General features: G+C 39.4%; 5 protein-coding genes across 5 annotated transcripts in view; 2 read left to right on the top strand and 3 right to left on the bottom strand.

The window, feature by feature from the left end:
* Nucleotides 1–1,749: 1,749 nt before the first annotated feature.
* Nucleotides 1,750–4,931, top strand: LOC140943164 (tetratricopeptide repeat protein 9C-like). Its single transcript, XM_073392225.1, has 4 exons — nt 1,750–2,037; nt 2,177–2,229; nt 3,860–3,983; nt 4,566–4,931. The coding sequence occupies exons 1-4, from the start codon at nt 1,758–1,760 to the stop codon at nt 4,676–4,678; spliced, it is 570 nt and encodes a 189-aa protein (XP_073248326.1). The 5' UTR covers nt 1,750–1,757; the 3' UTR covers nt 4,679–4,931.
* A 1,735-nt stretch (nt 4,932–6,666) lies between these two features.
* Nucleotides 6,667–8,712, bottom strand: LOC140944338 (kelch-like protein 12). The gene has a single exon (XM_073393502.1). It carries the CDS (start codon nt 8,710–8,712, stop codon nt 6,946–6,948), a length of 1,767 nt encoding a protein of 588 aa, XP_073249603.1. The 3' UTR covers nt 6,667–6,945.
* Nucleotides 8,713–11,095: 2,383 nt separating this feature from the next.
* Nucleotides 11,096–12,847, bottom strand: LOC140944337 (kelch-like protein 12). The gene has a single exon (XM_073393501.1). It carries the CDS (start codon nt 12,845–12,847, stop codon nt 11,096–11,098), a length of 1,752 nt encoding a protein of 583 aa, XP_073249602.1.
* A 1,611-nt stretch (nt 12,848–14,458) lies between these two features.
* Nucleotides 14,459–18,830, top strand: LOC140944336 (uncharacterized). The gene is made up of 4 exons (XM_073393500.1): nt 14,459–14,660; nt 15,485–17,804; nt 17,965–18,069; nt 18,232–18,830. The coding sequence occupies exons 1-4, from the start codon at nt 14,554–14,556 to the stop codon at nt 18,397–18,399; spliced, it is 2,700 nt and encodes an 899-aa protein (XP_073249601.1). The 5' UTR covers nt 14,459–14,553; the 3' UTR covers nt 18,400–18,830.
* Nucleotides 18,831–21,928: 3,098 nt separating this feature from the next.
* The window catches only part of LOC140943374 (kelch-like protein 12), a 3,095-nt gene continuing 1,584 nt past the window's right edge, over nt 21,929–23,439 (bottom strand). The window contains exon 1 of the mRNA XM_073392451.1: nt 21,929–23,439. This exon is cut by the window's right edge and continues 1,584 nt beyond it. Coding sequence (XP_073248552.1) covers nt 23,246–23,439 — 194 coding nt within the window. The 3' untranslated portion in view covers nt 21,929–23,245.

Raw genomic sequence — 23,439 nt, 5'->3', positions numbered from 1 at the left:
CTCCCTGTTACTTCTTAAAGTACCCTTTATTATAGCTTAGTTTACCTTTATCTTGTATATTGTGCTTTATTGGCATCGACTTATCACCACAAACTTGAATCGTATAGTCATACTTCAGAAAAAAAAATTGTTCGAATTCCCTTCCAAGAACCCATTTGCTACTCACACTGATCCTATATTTAACGGTTGGCAGATACTGAAGTTTTCTGAAATTTACTTGCTTTAAGTTGGAAAATTTATGTATTCTTATAACACAGGCCTTCTTCTTGATGTATTGAAACTCGGAAATGTTTCTATTGACAAATCAAGTTCATTCCTATACTACCAGAAATTCAAATACTTTCTACTTACTTCCTGTGCGATCAAATATTAGACTCTTTGGTATCAGATTTCAGGGTTCCCAAAATTCTTCAACTCCCGGTCACTAAATCACAATAAAAGTACCGCTACTATCTCTCTTTTTAAATCCAGATTGAAAACATTTCTCCTTAGCTGATTCACCACTTGTAAATAACACTTGTTTTCTGCTGCTTTTTGTCCGTTTGGCTTGCTTCAGTTTTTACCCTAAATATATTTCAATATGATTTCGCCGCCTATTTATAGTGTTAGGTTAGGGAAGGAGCTCATGTAATAAGCACCCGCGGTTTCAATTGGGGCTTCCTTGCCTGAAAAATGCCTCTAATTCTTCCACTTATGTAATTTTACGTCACTTTTAAACTTCAACTATCATGTTGAATGTCTGTATTGTTTAAGATGAACAAAAAAATCTACGTATATAGCTTCACTTATCCTAGGAGTGCTCAATGCATATATGCAGAGCGAGATATACATAAAAAGGATCAGAAGGTTAATGGATTATAGATATTTTCTGAACGGGCTAGAATAATTTTTCAGTTCTAGAGTGCTCAAATTTTTAGGAGAAAATAAATAAACTGAAACTGAAACTGGGCGTTTCATTAGTACCCCGCTTTTTGGAAAGAAATCGAGAAGAGACTGCAGTTTCCTAACAATGAAAAAAATAGGCTCCCAGTGAGCTCATGAGAGTCGGTCTGCCGAGCAGAGGCCGTTGCCGGGTTCAAACTAGACTACGAGTAGTCCCCCATTTTTCCTCAGGGATAGTGGAGCGAGCGAAACGCCGAGCGCGCGTGAAAATCACCCCACGCGAGAAAAGGCGACACGCCTAGGAGAGAGCTGTTCAATACGCTAAAAAAGGAAATTAATCTTATTCTTGACTCTGTGACTCCAAGCTCTGCCTTTGCAACGCTGATAAGTATGAAGCAAGGAGAGAAAACCCAAAAAATTGTGGCTAAATACGTATATGATCGCTTCCGCGAAAGGGATAAACGCGTTAAATATAACCTTGTTTAATAATTGTATAAATTTTTCAAATGTACACCTCTGTAATTGTTGCAAGAAAATCTTTGTTATCGTTGTAAACACATGTGTCTGTAGGCGCTCTGTTGATAATAAAGCACTTATCCTATCCTATCCTATCCTATAAATTTATTTAGGACGTCAAAGAACTCAAGCACTGTTCGTCTTTTCACCCCAGGTTCGATATTCTGCGACATGATGAAGTTTATTCTAAATTTAATAGAGTTTGACATGTATGAGGAGACCCCACTGCCAGCTTTTGCGTCGTGTTTGTAAGAGCTATATATTCAAGGCTAAAATCACTCTTTTTCCGGTAAAACTCCGCGCCTTTCCCGCGTCCCTTTTGTGCAATCAATGTTGGCTCGGTCACTCAGCAAAACAAGATGGCGTCCGTAGAAGACGAAGCCGGTGCGGGAACATCCAAGTTGAGCATCGAGGAAAGATTGGAGACAGGAATGGCATTGAAAGAGAAAGGAAACGAGTATTTTAAGAAACAGGAGTACAGAAATGCAATGAAAAATTACCACAAAGCGTTGCTGTACGTGAAAGGTATCATTGATCGACCAAATCTGCCAGGTTTAGAAGCGTCGGAAGAAGACGTTTCTGACGAAGCGAAAAATAGCATTCACAAAGTACAGTTCAGTTGTTACAACAATTTAGCAGGTAAGATAAGTATTTTATAGTTTGCATAGAAGACATTTTTGTTTCATGGGGAATTGATGTAAATTTTGTGATTCGCCAAAACCATTCTTCTGTTTCACAGCTGTTTTAATGCATAGTAATATTTTTAAAATGGTTCCAGCTTGCTTATTGAAAGATGGTCGGTGGGATCGAACGGAGCATTATTGCACCGAGGTGAGATTATAATAGAAGGAGCATTTAAAATTTCATGTTAATTTCCTCAGAAACTTTTGTAAGAGTGATCTAAACTAAAACATACAGATGAAATTTATACATTCATCATTTCAAACCACAAGCTTGCATTGGGCTATTGCAACTAATATCCGACACCCCCTCCCCCCCCCCCCCGGTTGAGGACCAGTAAAATTCTTCAGGGGTAAGTTAATTATTTAGAGGTAAGTTATCACCTGGGGTGGGGGGAGGGGGGTACAGATATGAAATACAATAGCCCATTTTTGTGAGGATTGAATTTTTTATCTGCCAGAATCCTCCCCCCATTTATAGTCTCCCATCCCATTACTTCTCCCCTGCCTCCCCCTCACCAAAAGATGCCAGGTTTTCAAAGGGTTTTCAGTTTTTATATTTTGACCCTTTGGATTTTTAGTCTGAGGTACTAACTAAAATATAACGGCTCAAGAATACCAAAATGTTTTAGAGTACTTAGGATTTTAGAGTACTGTTGATTTGTTTTATTAAGCAGAGGTATAACTGTCACTTTTTAATTTTCTGCAATACTCCAAGTAAATTGCTAGTGATAAGAAGTAACTTAAGGCATAATTGCAGAAAATTATCATACTGACCTCGTCGGCCTGTTTTGGCCTCTGTATAGCAATACAGTTAAAGTGAACAGATTTTCTCAATGTATCCCAGACCAACCCAAGCAGTGAGAATGCTTATGACCTCATGTGTGGATTTGTTCTCCGGAGTTCAAATCCTTGTCCACGCTTGTAAATAGCTAACTGGTTGCCTCCTGCCAGTTGGGGTTTTTAATCCTGTTATGTTCTATTTGCATTATTTGTTTACAGAATTATTTGCGCAGAGTGCCTGTAAACTAGCTGGTTAAGCTTAGTGCACTTTCCACTTTAAACAAACCTTTATTCATTTTATTTTTTATGCTTCAATCTACCCACAAAATGGCTAACCTTACTCAGAATGAAATATGTGCTGTGCTCTGTTCGAAAAGGCAATACAAACAAAATGATGGAGAAAAAATGGCTGTGTGAAATTTTGCACATAGCCGGTTTATTAAACTCTAAAAACCCAATACAAATACAAACTGAAACTTTCATTAAACATGTATTGCCGGCGAAGGTGAGGGCAATACATGTGTGCCAACGTGTCAACAAGATCAAGAACGCGACATCCATTATACAACAATCAATAAATACGACATTACCTAAGGACACCATCTTGAATTCAAAATTCAAATCAGTTCCCTCGATTCCATTTTCCTAGCCTCTTTCCCTGATGAAAAAAATTTTTGTGTGTCAATGAGATCAAGAATGTGACATCCATTATACAACGATCAATAAATACGACATTACCTAAAGACGCCTTCTTGAATTCAAAATTCAAATCAGTACCCTCGATTCCATTTTCCTAGCCTCTTTCCACATTACTGTACTCATAAACTATGTAAGGCTAAATTGTTGCATAAAATTTTATTTGAAGACAAATAATGCATTTATTTTATCCGCAAAATCTTGAACATTCAGGAAGCTGAAAATAAAATTCTTGAATGTCTGCATGGGTGTTTACTTTGTCTGTTGCAGTATCTCAGCTCATTATGTTCCTCAATTTATAGGCCTTAAAACTTCAACCCCAAAATGCCAAAGCTTTATTCAGAAGAGGGCAGTCATACTTCTACTTGAAGGACTTTGAAAAGGCTGAAAGAGACTTGAAAGCCGCTGAAAAGTTGGAGCCCAAAGGTTTGTTATCATTGACTAGGAATAATACAACTGTCTCTCTTTGCTAATCACCACTAGCAACATTTTGCAGGAGAGATGTCTGCGATTTGGCCCCCCAAAAATGATACTGATAAGGCAGATCCCAAAGAATATTTCATAAATTTTAAGGTACATTGTACTTACCTGTGAAGCTAGTCAAGCTTGTTTACTGTACATGTTATTGCAAAAGAACAAAAGTTTTTGTTCATCCTTGCCCAGTTGTTTTTTCTAGGTCTGTTCAGTTGTTGATTCATTTATTCACTAATGGTAAAAAATGATCACTCTTGACAAAGTGACAAACTTAAATGCTAATGCATAAACTCTAAAATGTTTGACATTATTGTGAATCTAAGAACCATTGGTGCTTCATACGAAACATGTCTTGAGAAATTGTATAATTTATCGTCTAAAAGACCTTCTCTGCCACATAATGAGACCTCCTGGTGAATGGGCTTTAAAATTTCTCAATTATTTTTGCACCCTTTTTGAAGGACCATGTTGGGATTTCAATTATTCATTATCTTTTTATTATTATTAAAAGTAGTGTTTCGGTTTCCTTGCTAGATTCCAGTATAAAGAAAATGCTGGCTCTCCTTGAAGTAGAATTGAAGAAGATTAAAGAAAAGGAGAAAAAGATTTATGCAGGAATGTTTGATAGACATTCCCAGAAAGAGTAACATTTTTGCTCGTGCAAATTATTTATTATCGTTATAGTTTTCGGTTGAAGATACATAGCATTCTAATGGTATAATTTTATAAGAAATTGAAGCAATATTCATTTCGTATCACTTATACACATTCATGCATGCCATTTTCAGTGCAAATTTCTTGGTATTTTAATTTGCTGCTGATTAGAAACCTAAGTTAATGGTATCTACTAAATATTTTTATATTTATGTCAAATAAACATTATATTTTCACTAAGACAAACTGTCTGTTTGAATGTGAAAAGGGAAAACATGGCTGTCATTAGGAACCAGGGCTGGAGATTTTCCCTGGCTACTATGAGCATGACTTCCAGCTACTTTAATAGAGAACAGAAGACCCCAGTTACTCAACTCCCTGACCACTAATAACATATACCCAGCAACTTAAAGTCTTAATGACAGCCCTGGGAAAATGTAGCTGAGTGACCTGCCAGCTCTGGGATCCCGGCCTGCAAACAAGCTCTCCCTTTGGGAAAGTCATGAGAAGTCACGTGAGAGCGGCATGCGAAAGAAGATGCTGGCAAGTTCTCTTGCAGCTCGCTTGAAATGGAGAACTTGCTCACAGGCTATCATGATTCTGCCATCAGTCTTTTATATCTTTTTATCTTTCTCAAAACAATATTTTTGAGTTTCTTTTTCTTGAAAATGCTTTGCATTTGAGTAAACTCATGCTGGCAAATAGTGCCCATGATAACATCAGTTTCAGTTTTTAAACACTTAGAACTATTTTATCAAAACAATTTTCAAAGAGTTCAGTATTATGAATTGGTAATTAATCTTTCAATGGTGAAAGTAGCAGCCTTAGCTTCCAAGTAGTTTGCCTTGCCTCATCACAGATGTAATCCAACCTAGTTAGTAACAATCATCCATGAAGTAGTGCCAATATCCTTTTTCTGGGACCCCATTAGACTCAACAATTGCTCATAGTGGAAATGCATCTCAAATTTCCCTTCAATTTGGTTGGTTAATCAACAATGGCATTTTTAACAAGCCAATCATTATGCATACTCAAATCCTGGTACACAGGTGAGGGCCTGGAACAAGGGTTTTGGCATTATTTCACAGATGTACTAACACCAAAAGTTTGGGTTTGTCTGTGGCACAGGCTATACTTTGCCATGATTTTACAGATTTCATTAATTTTACTGTGGTAAACATAATCGAGCGGAGCCCCATAGCTAAGGAAATTTGGTTATCCATCCATCCGAGAAATTTTGGTAATCATGTGACCATAGGCCCACCTATCTGTCCAGTCATCTGTCCAGGCTCAACTCCAAGTAAATTTCTTTGTAATGGTTACAACTTTATTGTTTGAGGTAAATTATAAATTTATCAACCCGGGCTTTGCCTTTAGGCTTGGCAAAAATTATATATTAGATACAGCCAAAGCCTAAAGGGTTTCTGTTCCTCCTGAAGAAGAGAGATCTTTGAAACCAGGTTGAGCCTGCAATGTAGACTTCTCTTTTTTCCATTGTTGCTCAAAGAAGAGTGGCTTGCCCAACAAAGGAAATAAGAGGTGTGTGCATGCAGGCTACAATCCTGGACAGAAGTACTTAAGAATGTTTCTTTGTGATTGCACACTACCTTATGCAACAAGTGGCTTTACAACAAGAAAACCCCTACCCCAGGTCATCATTGCTTCCTTAACGTTGGATAGCGTTATCCACCGCATAAATTACTATCCAGCGGGTATGTATAACGGAAATCAATTAAGCTATCTGCTGGATAGTGATTTATCCGGTGGATAGCACTATCCAACGTTTGAACAACCGGGGTCAGGTATGAGGCTTTTTTTTGCACCGCTTTGATTCCACGGTGACGGGGAGGAAAAAATTGCTATGACTGCGATGTTTAGGAAAATGCTCTCCAAGTATGCATTTTCATCAAGAGTTTTGTCCATTATTTTAGCAGGTTGTGGCCTGGTGGCCAGTGTGTTGTCTGAGGTCAATGTTGTGGAACGTGTTTGGTTTTATAAAGATAAAAAAGTAAGGTTCACTGTACAGCTGGAAATTGGAAGAGTAGTCACTTAAGGTACAGCCTGACCTACAGTCTGTATTCAAGGCATTAAAGACCAAGTACAGTGACAGGTATTGGTAATTTTTGGTTGGGCACTTGCAATGGAGTAATAATCCCTTCAACTGGCCATTAGCTAGTTTTTCTCTTTAAGCCACCAGAGAAAACCAGAGACATACAAAACAGCTTTAAATATACATAGAACAGCACTGAAAGTCATGAGGTTATGAAATCTTCTCCTGATTCTTTAGTACATCTTTATGTACTGTTGCAAAACAAGCTTTGTAGTGCCAGTTTTTCTTTTTTTCCTCTTCATCTTCATTTTTAATGGGTATGGTTGACCTTTTGATCCATTTATTTGTACTTGTATCAAACATTTCCACCGACAACTCCCTTGAGCGATTGTTAAATCCACCAATGACATACAATGATCCTTGAAAGCACACCATGCTTGAAGAGTAACGTAGTACATCAAGACTAGGCATCATCTGCCACTCATTGGTTGCTGGATCATACATCTCACAGGTGTTGAGCACTAAAGACCTCTGCTTTCCACCTGCTACATAGATTTTACCATTCATGGCTGTTCCAAAAGCATTGTACCTTCCCTCATTCATGGGTGCAACCTCTTCACAGTTGCCTTTTTCTGCATGTATATCAATCCTTAGAACTGTAGTTGCCCCAGAGTTCCCCCCGAAATAATAACTATCACATCCACCTATCATATAAAGGTGATAACCATCAGCCACACCACAGGATCCACACCAGTTGACTTTATTAGGTCTAATACCTGTGACTCTCCACTCACATTTCACAGGATCATATAGTAAAATGTTACCCCTAGAAAAGGATTCCTCTGTTAATGCATACAAAGTCATATTTTCATGTAACGTAAATAGGCTACAAAATTTCTCGACATGTGATGCACACTGTATTTGAAATGCACCCCAAGTGTTGGTTGAGGGCATGTAAAAATCTGCACCACTCTGATTACGTGTACTAAATATGTAAACTTTGTCTCTGCACTGCATGGCAGCATGATTTTGATGTTCCATTAACATGTTCGGCAACTGATACCAAATATTTTCACTGGGACGGTGACACAAGGCTTTTCTTCCACCACAAACAAAAATTCCACTCAACTGTGTTTGTAGACATGATCTAGATTTGATACGTCTTTGAAGAGTAGGGCTGAAAATTGACTCCAAGGAACTTAACACAAAGTTTAGACAGTCATTGTTAGCTGTTATAAGTTCTTCCTTCACAAGTTCATTGAACAGAAAATTGTGGTCCAAAGAACCAAGACGGATGTGCTGCAACAAATCTGAAAATTCCTTTTCTCTTTCACTTTTGCTTTGATGTACCCACTTCACGATTCCTCTGAAAACTTCTTCCTCCGCGCTGACAGTGATGTCATCACTAGACACCCACTCCAACACTTGCTTTGCATCAAGGTTTAGGAAATCATCTGTTTCCATAACTGCACTGAAATTTGATTTTATGAGCTCTCGGCATTCCTCCTTTAGATTCACGCACTGATATCTTTCAGCAAAGTAATAATTAAAAACACAGTTCTCTGTTGCCAAGATCCCTTTTAAGAAATCACAAGCCAACGATTTTAAGCCTGGTAAAAAAAGGTAATCGGCCGTTGCAATCAGATTGTGAGCACTTTCCTCAGTGACTGAAACATTTCCAGTGTAAATGTACTTTAAAACGTCTTCCACGATAGACGCAGTTGCGTCCTCAAGTTCTATCTTTATCAAGTGTTCGCTGCTTTCTCTCATGTTACTTTCTAGAAGTGTAAGAAAAAACGGGCTTGCTGCAGCTAGAACAGCTTTGTGAGCTTTGAACTCTTTACCCTTTACTTCGACTATTACATCACAGAAACGTTCGTTGTTTCTGAGGATCTCAAGACGATCGGTAAGTTGTTGGCGGTGTTGTGAATGATCTGTAGTCATCGGTTCAGAGACCCTTTCCGAGACGGCCGCCATGTTTGAGAGGAGAGTTTAGAAGAGCCTCGTTTGCAAGTATGTTTGAGAAGGGATTGGGCTAATCCGTGGAACGCGGAGTATTGGATCACACCAGAAAATATCATAACATACCATAATGCTGACTCCTTCGTCTCCTTCGTACATTGAAATAGATGGCCAACAAATAACAGATCCACTTTGTTTTTTGTTTGTCACCCCAAAATTTTGCATAAGCATCCAGTTTCTCTTGGGGCCATTTTAACTCCCAAGAGAACTGAAGACAATGCTTATGCAAAATTTTGGAGTGACAAACAAAGATCATTATGGTATGTTGTGGTATTTCTGGAGTGGTCAATTTGGATAAACAGCAGTCTTACCTTAAAAGGGTCCAACTGGCAAATGGTAGTCTAATGGTAGTCTTCAAACCTAGGTTTTAACTTGCAGTTCTTATTTTGGTCTTCGCTGTATCCTAAAATAAACAGGTCTTGAAAGCCTCGTTAGTCCTTACAATTTTTTTATTGTTAGGAAAGGGGGATCACTGCCAGTGTTTTTTCTTTTTTGGCTTATTTTGAATTTCTTCAGCAGTTATTGAATCCCTTTAACTCGAAGTTGGTTCAACACCTGGATGCTTGCCACTCAAAATGGAGAGGTTGTTCGCAGGCTAAGCACATGCAGTTAACACATGTTTTAAAACACTTTGTGATACGAACATTACATTTATTTCTATTTTCAAGATTGTAAGCAACCAAAGATGTCCAAAGTAATTACAAAGTTTTTAAATAATTGGTAAGGCTGAGCTCCAGAACGTAAACTTATGAAGAAACGCACCCTTTGACCCTTTCCAAACCAGAACCTCTTTTGAAAGAAAGGCCTTCCAAATGCTCAAGCAAGGAACTGGAAATAACTCCTGACTGAGTTCAAAAAGGAGACTGTTTCTTTTGTATCTATACTTTTAAGTAGGGGTATATTCAGGAAGAGATCAAGGGGTTCTGGAGTCCATATCACCCTTTCTATATTTTTTTTAAATGACATTATTGAGTTTTTCAAATTTCACAATGATACTGTTGCTGCTCTTTCGTTTTAAAGGCATATAAAAGAATTAAACGCCACCAGATATCTCCAGTATATCACACAATACTACAACTGTACAGTCTAAGGCTAGGTCTTGTGTTGTGAGCCAGCAAGCTGGCCACCTTGTCTTCAGCTCAGGTGGTACATAGCTAGTGATTACCATTTTCGAGTAATTTCCACAAAAGGGAGGATAGTTCTGCTGAAAGTGCAAGGGCTGCGTCTTAAGTGCCTAATTTCAGACAAGGTGCAAACCTCTTGCAAAAAGGATCAATTCCCCCTATTTGATATTAAAACAAAAAGCAAGAATATGCAAAAATAAGAGTACAAAACACTATGTTTTGGCACCATCAGTACCACATTCCTAAGACTAAGAAACAAACTATGTGATGCATATAAATTCAGCATAACAACAGAAGCACTGAACAAACACCTTAGCATTTACAGAATTAGTTTGCATGTCCAGGGTCAGGGCTCTAAAGAAGTCCAGTCTGGTACATTGTACAATGTAGTTTAGGAATAAAGTAATTGAATAAGTTCGACTTCGACGCAACAATGGCGCAACATCTGATTCAGATGGTGCACCATGTTTCGAGCATAAGTTAAGTTTGACAAAATGTTTGACAGACTCTGTTGCACTTTAAACTTTTACCACACCAAATTGATTCAGATGCCACTCTTTTGCCGTTCTTAATTCATCAGTTAGATTCGGAACATGACTGGAGCATCGTCTAAACCGGGCCTTACTTGCTCAATAAACAAGGGTCCACATAGGTCATCCTTTCAAAAAATCATTAACCAAGACAAGTAAGAAGTGGCCCAGGCGAGCAAAATGTAAGAGCTGGTTGCCTGAGGACAAGCTGGAATTCACTTTTTTTTAGCCCTGAGGGTGGGTTGAAGCTTGCGAATATGGAGCATCTCTCTAACGAGGCAGTCAAATTTGAAAATGCTACACTGGTTATGCTGGAAATTATAAAATTATCAATGTAGGATATGTGATGCAGGGTATATTGGTTACACTGAAAGCTTTCATAAACATAAAATGAACACAATGCCATAATTCCTGCATGTCTCTTTGAGCAGTTCCCCAAACTTGCTAATGCAGCAACATCTGTACATATTTTTAGTGTACTTAATACAGTATTTTCCACCTTTTCAATACAGCTTTCATGCTATGAAATTTTGTAAAAATAACTTGCTTATGAAATTATCGCATTCACATAAAAGCGAATCAATCAATCTCTCTGTGGACCATGGGAATACGTCCATAAAAGACTTATTACAGCAAGAAAAACAGACACTGTCAACTGTAAAGCCTTGAATGGTTTTTATGAGATTAGTATTCAATACGCGCTTGTAATGCATCTTTATGCACAGCTGCAGAACAGGCTTTGAAATGCCATTTTTCCTTTCTTTCCTCTTCAATTTCATCAGCAACTGGTATGGTTGATTTCTTCTTCATCCATTTATTTGTCTTAAAATCAAACATTTCCACAGATAACTCTCTATCCTGTCTCGTTTTCATTCCACCTACAACATAAAGAGCTTCCTCATAGCAGACCATGCTTGAAGAGTGACGTGGTACATTAAGACTTGGCATCACCTGCCACTCGTCAGTTAATGGGTCGTACATCTCACATGTCCTGAGGGTCCTTTTTTTCTGTCTTCCACCACCCACATAGATTTTACCATTCATGGCTGCTCCAAATGCATCATGCCTTGCCTCATTCATGAATGCAACCTCTTCACAGTTGCCGTCCTCAGGATCAATCCTTACTACTTTGGTTGATCCAATGGGGAGGGCAGGCCAATCATCACTTTTACTTCCACCTATTACATAAAGGTGACACCCATCAGTCACACCACAGGCTCCATAGAGCTGAAACTTTTCCTCGTCAACAAAATTTTTCCATTCACTCTTGACAGGATCATAATGATACACGCCACAGCTTCTTAATGACCTCTCTAACACAGCATACAAAATTTTGTGTTTATCGAATTTTAACAAGCTGCACAATTTCCCACAAAAAGATTCTGATTGAATTGCACCCCAAGTGTTGGTTGACGGCATGTAATAATCTCCACCACCTTGGTTACTGAAGATATAAACTTTATCTCGGTATTGTATGGCAGCATGACTCTGATATTCCATCAACAAGTCTGATAACTGGTACCAAATGTTTTCATTGGGAAGGTAAAACAAGGCTTTATTTCTACCACAAACAAAAATACCATTCTTCTGTGTTTGCAAACATATTCTAGGTTTGATGCTACATTGAAGATTTGGGTCCAAAATCCACTTCAAAAAACCCAACACAAAGTTTAGACATTCATTGTTAGTTGTTATAAGTTCCTCTTTTACCAATTCATTGACCAGATAATCTTGGTCAACAGAATTAAGGCGGACTTGATGAAACAAGTAAGGAAATTCTTTTTCTCTTTCACTTTTGTTGTGATTAACCCACTTGACGATTCCTTTGAAAACTTCTTCTTCTGCTTTCACAGTGATGTCATCACTGGACACCCATTTACTAACATGCCTTACATCAAGGTTTAGAAAGTCATCTGTCTCCATGACAGCACTGAAATTTGATTTTATGAGCTCTCGGCATTCCTCCATTAGATTCATGCACTGATATCTTTCAGCAAAGTAATAATTAAAAACACAATTTTCTGTTGCCAAGATCCCTTTCAAGAAATCACAAGCCAACGATTTTAAGCCAGGTAAAAGAAGATAATCGGCTGTTGCAATCAGATTGTGAACACTTTCCTCGCTGACTGAAACATTTCCAGTGTAAACGTACTTTAACACGTCTTCCATGATAGACGCAGTTGCTTCCTCAAGTTCTATCTTGATCAAATGTTCGTTGCTTTCTCTCATGTTACTTTCTAGAAGCGTTAGAAAGAACGGGCTTGATGCAGCTAGAACAGCTTTGTGAGCTTTGAACTCTTTGCCTTTTACTTCGACTACTACATCACAGAAACGTTCGTTGTTTCTCAGGATCTCAAGACGATCGGTAAGTTGTAAGCAGTGCTGTGAATGATCTGCAGTCATCGGTTCAGAGACCCCTTCCGAGACGGCCGCCATGTTTGAAAGGAGGGATCTAGAACAGCCTCGTTTGCAGGAATGTTTGAGAAGGGATTGGGCTAATCTGCGGAAGGCGGAAGTATTGGAATTTCTTTAGGAAACAATTGATTTAAAGGTAATCGTCTAGACTGCAAAGAAGCCCATGCTTTTGCGTAGATCAGGAACGCGTAAAAATAACAAGAATCAGGCAAGAACAAGAATAGTGACTAGTCTGTGAGCGATTGTTTTCAGCAAGAGCACGAACCCATGGGCTACTGGCAAGAGCCTTTGCAGGATCCAGAAACGGTCAGTATAAAACACGGACTGCGGACTGCGGACCACGGACTGCGGGCTGGTTATAAAATACGGACTAGGTATAAAATGCGGACTCCGGACTGAGTATAAAACACGGACTAGGTATAAAACGCAGACTACGGACTATGTATATAAAAATGACTTTAGAAAGGTAAAACCGGGGGAAATGGAAAGCGGACTAGCAAAAACGGTACTCCCAGCTTTAACATTCCCTTGGCTGTTCACGTAGCCTATTCTTCCCACGGAGAAGGAAGGTTATGCCGGTACTCAAGGCAACTGAAATTAAACTCTGAATTTTATAAAAGGAGGGAGTTAGAGGAGATTTGAATTTGCAGTTTTAAACCAATAAGAAGCACCGAATTTAAACAAAATAGTATTGGTGTAAGTCAGATCAGTAAATTTCTTATCGGATGTCACAATTCCGTTTCAAATAAAGCCTTGGGAATATGAGGACTGAATGAAGAACTCAGACGAGAAGGTCAAAGTAGGGCATTCTGCGATGCACAAAAGCAGTATTTAGGGGGGAGGGATTACTCACATACGTGAATAATAACCGAAATGAGTCATCCATGTTCTCCTGATCCCGGAAGCGGCAGGTACAAAACGCAGGTCACAGGTCACAGGTCAGGTCACAGGGCACAGGGCACAGGTCACAGGTCACAGGGCACAGGGCACAGGTTACAGGTCACAGGGCACAGGGCACAGGTCATAGGGCACAGGTCATAGGGCACAGAAAACGCAGTAAAAACAGTTAAGACACTCCATTAGGCTTTTTTGTTTTATTTCCGGTTACGCCACAATCAGGCATATGCTTGCCATCGACCATGCTTTCCGGTTTTGTACTGAGGGTTGAACAAGTAAATGGCTAAAGTTACACATTGTATTGGAACTTGAGGAGTTCCTTCTCTGGAGATCTCGAAACAAGGCTTTTTCTCTTTTTTCTCTCTGAGAGGAGAATGGAACGGAAAATAGCCTCGTCTGTGCAGAAAGCAACATGGCGGAAGACCAGAGTTTCGAGGTACGAAAACAGCACTTGCTGACAAGTTATTTTGGCCTCAGTTCCACTGAAGAACTGAAAAATAACTTAGTGAATTATCAACACACGTCTACTTCGCTAACTATCGACTGTGCTGCAATCGTGAATTGCCGATTTCGGTTTGTTGCTGCGTACATTGATGTTTAAGACTTAAGTTGTCATTAAGTTGAGCAATGGAAACATGGTATGATTCTAGCCGTAGTTACGAAATAGTGACACCTTTTAGACCAAGACCGTTTGCATAATTTGAAAGTTTTTTATATAACTATAATCTTCAAAACCTAACGTACTTGTTCGGTATCGCTGTTAGCAGTCCATGCATCAGGACCGAGCTTTGTTCCATTTTATTACGCGAATGAAAGAAGATGTATAGGATATGCAATGTGGCTTTGATCATTTCTGTTTTCATTACTTTTTTTTAATTCTACAGGAAACAGATTACAAAGAAGCCGAGCTCGCCTCACAAGAATCTTACTGTTCGGAGTAAGCAATGATTATTATTTTACAAGAAATTATTTAATTCATGGGTTTTTATTTATTTAATATGAAAAATATAGTAGGACGAAACCTTCTATGACTGTTTTGAGTACAACCAAATGTACTGCGAAATATATAACACCCTTTAAAAAAGTAGGACCATGGCCTCCCTTTGTCTTGAGTATTGGATCTAGTTATTCAACAAAAATTGCTTCCAGGTAGATTTGTGGCAGGAAAAGTTTTTCCATTGCTTATAACTGTAGTAGTACTTTCATAGGTACAAGTAAGAATGATGTTTATGTGTTTAAGCTGTGGTTTGCTTCTTACTTGATTTTTTTTGCACCCAGCTTTATAAGCCATTTTCTCATAGAGTGCCCTATTTGTACTGTTTATATTAAACAATGTTGTTCTGATAAAATATGAAGGTAGCAAGGCTTTTCTACTTAGAATAAACCGGATATGGTTGCTCTAAAAGCTTAAGCTCATTCCCCTTATAGTGTAGGGTGTGACCTACGAAATTCATTCCCCTTATACAGCTGTAGTGTAGGGTGTGACTCCTACGAAATTCAACACCTTGATAATAATAGCCTTAATTTGAATAACAATATGTTATACCTCTGAAGCCTCGTGTTTATATTTCCAAACACAGGATTTTTCAAAAGAATGTGAGACTTGGGGTGTATAAGTATTGTTGTTCAAATAGTGGCACTATTTATGCAGTGTTCACAGGATTGATATGGCAGAACTCTGATATTTAGGCTACAAAGAGGGATCACAGTTCAAACAAGCACTTTGTTGAACTGTCGTTTTGTTCTCTTTCTTTCATTTAGAACTGATATTGTATCATTTTATAAAGACGGTGTCACCACACCTTATTACGCAAAGGGCATTTTCTCATACAGTGGCCCAGAACTGCTGGACATTCTAGTGTTGAACGTAGATGATGAACGCGTTTGCGTTAACAGACCTCTTGCTGTGCAAGAAAACGCCGTATTTGTTATAAACAGAGCCTGTCTCAAAAGCCCAGATGACTGGCTGCAAGATGATCATGGCAGTTTCGAAAACAAGGGTCATTCCGGAATCATTGTAACAACAAGTGATGAAGACGGCGTCTATACTGAAAGACTGCCCCGGAGAAAACAAGAAAGGAGAGTGCTTGAGGAGGGACAGTACCTTGTGAAAACGACGTACTGGACTCACCGGAAGTACAAAGATTTCAAGCGAAAGACGGTTGAGGTAACCAATTGGAAAAATGAAGTGGAGCCTCTTGGTATGGTGCAGTACTTCTTTGAAGATGAGCCCCATTACGTCTCCCCAAAGAAACATGGAAATGCGAAAGGAGGCAAGCGGTTTTACCCAACTTCACGTAGTACTAAAAACAACATCATCAAGAAAGTCTGCTCCCACCAAGGTCCAACCAAAATTTATGATCAAGCTTTCCAAGATGCTGGAGGAATGTTGGCAGTGAAAGCAGTGTCAGATCTACCGAGGAATACTAGGCAGGTCAAGTACGAGAGGTCCAAACTAAGGCAAAAAACAGAAGTAGACGAGTTGGCCAGTTTCCTCGACAAAAGTCGTAACAGTAGTTGGATTCAGAACACCCAGTGGACTCCATGCCCACGGGCAGTTATTGCATCAAAGGGACTCCTTGAAGATGTCGTTAACAATTGCTGCAATCCGGAAAAGTTTGGCGTGTTCTCCATTGACACCACATACAATGTTGGAGACTTTTACGTGACAAGCATAGTGTATCCTCACATTAAGCTAGAGAGCCGATCAACTGGGGCAGCTCCCTACCTACCAGGCCCAGCAATGCTGCACGTCAAACAAGACGAGAGTCAGTTTGTGTACTTTGGCCACACCTTGATTGAAAAGCAGCCTGGAATGGACGGCGTTCTCTTCATTGGTCTTGATCGTAGCAAAGCACAAGAAAATGGTCTTGCTCGAGTATTCCATGTTTCAAGATTCTTACCTTGTACTAAGCACGTACTGGACAATGTAAGCGCAAAGCTTACGAGCCTTCAATTAACTGAAGGACTTAAACGGGAAATAATCAAAGATATTTTCGGTGACGACAAGCGAATGGAAAAGGGTTTAATTGATAGCGACAGTCCGGAAGAATTTGACTGCAAGTTGCTCGAGGCCCAACGTAGATGGGATTCTTTGGAGTCCATGGAGAAGATGGGTGCAGATCCTGGGTTTTCAAAGTATTTTACAACTTGTGTAGCAGACAGCATGAGGGAAGGCATGATAACTCCCATCAGGAAAGCGGCTGGACTTGGGGACAACCTTTACTTTAATAACGCTTCAGAGTCATTTCATTTCCAGTACAAGCTACAGATTGAGCAGAATCGCACTGATGACACCCCATCTGGCAAACCCAACTTGAAGAGTACTATGTCTCAGGCCACAGATGAATATGTTGAAATGTGCGAAAGAGCAGCCAGGAACGTGGAGAGAGCTGTTATCGACGAAGGGCCATACCGACTTGCACCAGAGTTTCAACACTTAAAGAAGACTACAGAGGAATGGATTAAAATGTCCGAAAAGGAGAAGAAGGATCACCTTAAAAAGATCAGTCCCTTGAGCCAAACAGCACTCGACGAGGAGACTGAATTGCCTATGGATGAGGAAACAGCCGTCTTAGGCAATTTTAATGAGAGTGGCCTTCCAGAAATGTTCAAAGCATCATGGCGAAATGCTGAGGTGATCTTGAAAGAGGACGGTGTCGGACAAGCTCCTGGTAGTAAGACGAATAAAGTGGTCATGTCCACGACAAGTGATAGTCTTCATCTTGTTAGGGTCACTGATAGGAAATTGCCAGTCTGTGATTGCGAAGGGTTCAAGCACAAGGGTCTCTGCTCACATGTACTTGCAGTATCCTTCCAGATGGGCTCCTTACAACGAGTACTTTCTGATTGGACACCAAACATCACTCGCCAACTACAGGAGAGTATGCCAAGTGGAGCAGGCCTTAAAGAAAACGAAAAAGGCAGGAAAAGAACCAGAAAAACGCACAGAGAGGAACGATCCACCGCGGGATTTTCTGAGAGAGTTCCATCAGTGACGCCAACCATTCCACCTGACGAGTATCAGGTTGTCTTTGTAAAGGACACTAAGGCGTTGACTTGCTATGGCTGTGGATCAAAGGTAATTGCAATTACGACTTAGAAGTATATGGAGACGATTTTAACAGATACTTAAAAATTAAAACGACTTTTATTTAAACAGTTAACGTTTTAATCACAGGCTCAGTATGCCGGTATGGGAGTAGAAGAATTAATAATCTCTAATATACATTGTCTTGCAGTTAAGAAACAAGCCTAGTGATGCACCACCTCCTGCACCATACGATTTGATGCTCAAGCATCGCGAAAGAAGGGTCTATCAGAAGAAGGGAACGATTCAGCTTAAGGTTGGTACCCTGTCACATCAACGATAAAATGATGTGCCACTTAGTAAATACCAGTGAGTCAGGCTTTTTAATAATGTTGCAATGAAAGAGTTACTCTTACAGTACATTTAAAGCGAATAGACAATTACACAAGATTTATGGTTTATGAAAATCTCACTTCAGGTCAGCCGGGATCCAGAAAGTGTGTATTACCATGTCAGAAAAACGTGTGTGCTGGCAAAGTGTGACAAGATCCTACCAAGGAATATAACAATCACCGAGCCTATCAGTGAACAGATGAGCGAAGTTCATAAGCGCCATCTATCTCGGGAATTTGGTGTTTTGGTATAGAAGTGTCCGTCGAGAGTTTTGTTAGAACTGTTGATATTATGATAATGACCAAATGCTAAAATGTAAAGGGGGTCACCTATGCCAGATAATAGGGACCGTAATCAATCACGAGGACTACGCTAAACAAAACGTCGATGAAAAAAATTATCGTCTATATCTGTAACAAATTTACACAGTTTCAAAACGCTCGCGAAAGTTGTTTTAGTCATGAAACCTTTGGATTTGCAATGATGTTCACATTTATGTCGTTCTAGTTTGCTTAGCGTCCTTAATTCTGTAAAAGAATGTTCAAATTTGGCTTCTACCCCAACCCTCATACAAGGAGTTTATTTTCATGGAAGTTACAGATGTTGCAGGTTATGTCGGACACAACCAAATAAGGTGTATTTTCAAGTGTATCTTAGCAATTTGTTAAAAATACGTTGATAGTCAACCATGCATACAAGGCAAGAAGATTTAAGATGATTTAAGAATATAAATTTCTTTAGTTGTTGTGAATTTGCTTTTTTCCTGAATCTCTTCCCTCATGCGTAAAGACAACAAATACATAACTCGTATGGGACGGGGTGCTGCTTTTCTTAATCTTGGTTTCCAAAGCAATAAAACTTCACACACCCAAGGAGATACACTGGCCACATGCAAAGCCGTTTATTTTCGATAGCAAGCTTAAAAAGCTAAATGAAAACCTACCAAAGTATATCCCAGCAAAGATGAGGGAAATCTCCAAGAAGATCCTTGTGAGGCGAGCTCGGCTTCTTTGTAATCTGTTTCCTGTAGAATTAAAAAAAAAGTAATGAAAACAGAAATGATCAAAGCCACATTGCATATCCTATACATCTTCTTTCATTCGCGTAATAAAATGGAACAAAGCTCGGTCCTGATGCATGGACTGCTAACAGCGATACCGAACAAGTACGTTAGGTTTTGAAGATTATAGTTATATAAAAAACTTTCAAATTATGCAAACGGCCTTGGTCTAAAAGGTGTCACTATTTCGTAACTACGGCTAGAATCATACCATGTTTCCATTGCTCAACTTAATGACAACTTAAGTCTTAAACATCAATGTACGCAGCAACAAACCGAAATCGGCAATTCACGATTGCAGCACAGTCGATAGTTAGCGAAGTAGACGTGTGTTGATAATTCACTAAGTTATTTTTCAGTTCTTCAGTGGAACTGAGGCCAAAATAACTTGTCAGCAAGTGCTGTTTTCTTACCTCCAAACTCTGGTCTTCCGCCATGTTGCTTTCTGCACAGACGAGGCTATTTTCCGTTCCATTCTCCTCTCAGAGCCTCGTTCCAAGTCCGCACGCGTGGAGCGAAGAAAAAGCCTCGTTTCGAGATCTCCAGAGAAGGAACTCCTCAAGTTCCAATACAATGTGTAACTTTAGCCATTTACTTGTTCAACCCTCAGTACAAAACCGGAAAGCATGGTCGATGGCAAGCATATGCCTGATTGTGGCGTAACCGGAAATAAAACAAAAAAGCCTAATGGAGTGTCTTAACTGTTTTTACTACGTTTTCTGTGCCCTATGACCTGTGACCTGTAACCTGTGCCCTGTGCCCTGTGCCCTGTGACCTGTGACCTGTGACCTGTGACCTGTGACCTGACCTGTGACCTGTGACCTGCGTTTTGTACCTGCCGTCCCGGAAGGGTGGTACCACTGGGAATTCTTGGTGGGGGTGTGGTGCCCGGTTCTCCGAATCCTGACCTTATTGCAGACCAAAAATGCCATTTTCCACATCCGTTTTCAGACCAGATCTCTAAAATCAACACCCATTTTCGGACCTGGCCTAATTTAGCCTGTTCCAGGCTCTCAGATAGTTGGGGAGACTCCCCAGTTTTCTCCCGTTTTATTTTCGTGTTTTCGCTTTCTTAATTGCGCGGACCCAACTATCTCAGAGCCTGGAACAGTTTAGGTCTAATTAGGCAGAAATTATGTCATCATTACCAAGTTAGAGCGGAAACAAAAAAATTCTCCAAAGGCATTTCGAATTCGCACATTTCTATTTCGTTCTTATTCATTTGCAATTGAAACGATAAATACGTCCATTCATGCACGCTCCCGTAGTTCCCCCCGAAAACGATACCCGATTCCACACCAAAACGGGCAAAGTGTTTTCAGACCAAAAAGGCCCAGAACTCCTACCCTTCCATTATATAAGGAAGTACCACCCCCGATCCTGACCCCATTCATGATTGTTAGAGACCAAGACAAGGTCTAAAAATGGGTGAAGAAAATAGCATTTTGACCCGGCTCATGATTCAGAGAACCGTGCGGCACACTTCCACCAAGACTAATTTATAGGAGTATTTACAACTTTAACTCACGTGTCTTGCTATTTAACGATCTTTGATCTTATTTTTCCTTACCTAGAACCAATTAGCACCGTTTTTACCAAAGTAGTCCGTAGTCCGTATTTTATACCCAGTCCACAGTCCGCAGTCCTCCTTTTATACCTTGTCCGTGTTTTATACCCAGTCCGTGTTTTCCAGTCCGCGTTTTATACCTAGTCCGTATTTTATACTCAGTCCGCAGTCCGTAGTCCGCAGTCCGCAGTCCATGTTTTATACTGACCGGATCCAGAAAACAGTAAATTCCTGCAAGCAGGATCAAGTAAGAATTTGTATCTTCCCAATTTGTATCTGGGCAGGTTTCAACAAAAGTTAGTTTGCAGGTATTTATGTGAAGAAAACTAAAATGAAAAAAAATTGAAGCAATAATCTCTTGAGTTTTAAGCCCCCCTTCACCCCATAAAAGGGAATTTGGATTCCGTAATCCGGCAAATTTGGCTTGTGGAATACGGAATCCAGCCAATTTTAGCTGTGGAATCCAGAATCCTGGGCTTTGGATTCTGGAATACATCATATGGAAGTTGGAATCCCGCTAGAGACTGGAATCAGGAATCCAAATTTCACTGACAAAGAATCCAGAACCTGGAATACAGATATTCATGGCAGCTCCCCTTTTGGCTTAGTAAACACTACCCCTAACATACAACCCTAAAACAGCAATCTGACCCCACGTTTTACTGACACCACTTTTTTCAATGTTAGGAAAAGGGGATCACAGTTCACGGCCAGTTTTTTGCTTGTTTTGAATTTCTCCAACAATCATTGAATCCCTTTAGCTCAAAGTTGGTTAATAACCTACAGGCTGTTTGCCACTCAAAATGGAGAGCCTGCTTGCAGGCTAAGGACATGGAGTTAACACGTGTTAACACGTAACAATTTGAACATTACATTTATTTATATTTTTAAGATTTTAAGCCACCAAAAGTGTCCAAAGCAATTTATACAAGGTTTTTATAGAATAAGTAGGGCTGAGCTCCAGAACATACACTTATGAACAAAGGCACCCTTTGACCCTTTCCAAACCAGAGCCTCTTTTGGAAGAAAAGCCTCCCAAAATGTGCAAGCAAGGAACTGGAAATCACTCCTAACTGAGTTCAAAAAGGAGACTAAGTTTCTTTTATATCTACAATTTTTAATTAGGAGTATATATCCAGGGAAGAGATCAAGGGCTTCTGGAACTCCCACCACCCTTTATTTTTTAATGACAGACAGAGTTTTCAAATTTCACAATGATACCGTTGCTGCTTATTGGTTTTAAAGACACATAGAAGCATAAAACTCTACAAGATATCTTAGTCCAGTATATAACATAACACTACTAGGCTACATCTTGTGTCTTAAGTTATCAAGCTGGCCATATTGTCTTCAACTGCTAGTACACAGCTAGTGATTACCATTTTCAAGTAATTTCCAAAAAAGGAGAAAAAGTTACCCAAAAAATGCATGGGCTACCTCATAAGTGTCTAATTTCAGACAAGTTGGAAACCGCTTGCAAAAAGGCTGAATCACCCTGCCCCTGTTCGATGTTAAAATAAAAAGCAAGAATGTGGAATAATAAGAGTAAAAAACACAACATTTTGACATCATCATTTATTACCACATTCTGAAGACTAAGGAACAAATTATGTGATGCATATAAATTCAGCATAACAACAGAAGGACTAAACAAACACCTTAGCATTTACGGAGTTAGTTTGCATGTTCTAGTCGGGGCTCTAAAGAAGTCCAGTCTGGTACATTGTACAATCTAGTTTGCGCTTTTGCCGCACCAAACTAAAACTGCCTTACCAAATTGATTCAGACGCCATTCTTTTGCCGTACTTAATTCATTAGTTAGGTTACCGGTAAGTACATGACTGGAGCGACATCTGAACTGGGCCCTACTTACCCAATAGACAAGGGTTCACACAAGTCTTCCTTTGAAAAAATCATTAGCTAAGACAAGCAAGAAAAGGCCCCTGAGGCAAGCAAAATGTAAGAGCTGGAATTAACTTTTTTTAGTCCCGAGGGTGGGTTGAAGCTTGCAAATATAGAGCATCTCTCTAATGAGGCAGTCAAATTTGAGAAAGCTACACTGGTTATGCTGAAAATTCTAAAATTATCAATGTAGGATATGTGATGCAGGGTATATTGGTTACACTGAAAGCTTTCAGGAACACAAACAGAAATCTTACATCTAAATACAAACACTAATTAAATGAACACAATGCTATAATTCTTGCATATCTTTTTCAGCAGCTCCCCAAACTTGCTAACGCAACACCATCTGTACATATTCTTTGCTTGTAGTTAATACAGTATTTTCCTCCTTTTCAATACAGCTTTCATTCAATGCAATTTTGTAAAAATAACTTGTTTACGAAATTGCCGCATTCCAATTAAATCGAATCAATGAATCTCTCTGTGGACCACAAAGACACCATGAAAGAAGTATTACTATAGCAAGAAAAAAAAAACACTGTGAGGACTTGAATGGTTTTTATGAGATTAACACTCAACAGGCTCTTCTAATGCATCTCTATGCACTGCAGCAGAACAGGCTTTGTAATGCCAGTTTTTCTTTCTTTCCTCCTCATCTTCATAATCAACTGGTATGGTTGATTTCTTCTCCCAAACATTTGTCTTAAAATCAAACACCTCCACTGATAACTCTCTTGAATGTTTGTTCTTATTTTTCAACC

The sequence above is a fragment of the Porites lutea genome, chromosome 7, assembly GCF_958299795.1.
Source record: "Porites lutea chromosome 7, jaPorLute2.1, whole genome shotgun sequence".
NCBI lineage: Eukaryota > Metazoa > Cnidaria > Anthozoa > Scleractinia > Poritidae > Porites > Porites lutea.
Note: the sequence above shows the minus strand (reverse complement) of the source record. Positions and strands in the feature narration are given on the sequence as shown.

Coding starts and splice junctions, on each gene's coding strand:
- LOC140944336 (XM_073393500.1), top strand. CDS start 14,554: ATGCAATGTGGCTTTGATCATTTCTGTTTTCATTACTTTTTTTTAATT. Junction 17,805..17,964: donor GCTATGGCTGTGGATCAAAG/GTAATTGCAATT, acceptor ATTGTCTTGCAG/TTAAGAAACAAGCCTAGTGA. Junction 18,070..18,231: donor AGGGAACGATTCAGCTTAAG/GTTGGTACCCTG, acceptor ATCTCACTTCAG/GTCAGCCGGGATCCAGAAAG.
- LOC140944337 (XM_073393501.1), bottom strand. CDS start 12,847: ATGGCGGCCGTCTCGGAAGGGGTCTCTGAACCGATGACTGCAGATCAT.
- LOC140944338 (XM_073393502.1), bottom strand. CDS start 8,712: ATGGCGGCCGTCTCGGAAAGGGTCTCTGAACCGATGACTACAGATCAT.
- LOC140943164 (XM_073392225.1), top strand. CDS start 1,758: ATGGCGTCCGTAGAAGACGAAGCCGGTGCGGGAACATCCAAGTTGAGC. Junction 2,038..2,176: donor TTGTTACAACAATTTAGCAG/GTAAGATAAGTA, acceptor AAATGGTTCCAG/CTTGCTTATTGAAAGATGGT. Junction 3,984..4,565: donor TGAAAAGTTGGAGCCCAAAG/GTTTGTTATCAT, acceptor TTTCCTTGCTAG/ATTCCAGTATAAAGAAAATG.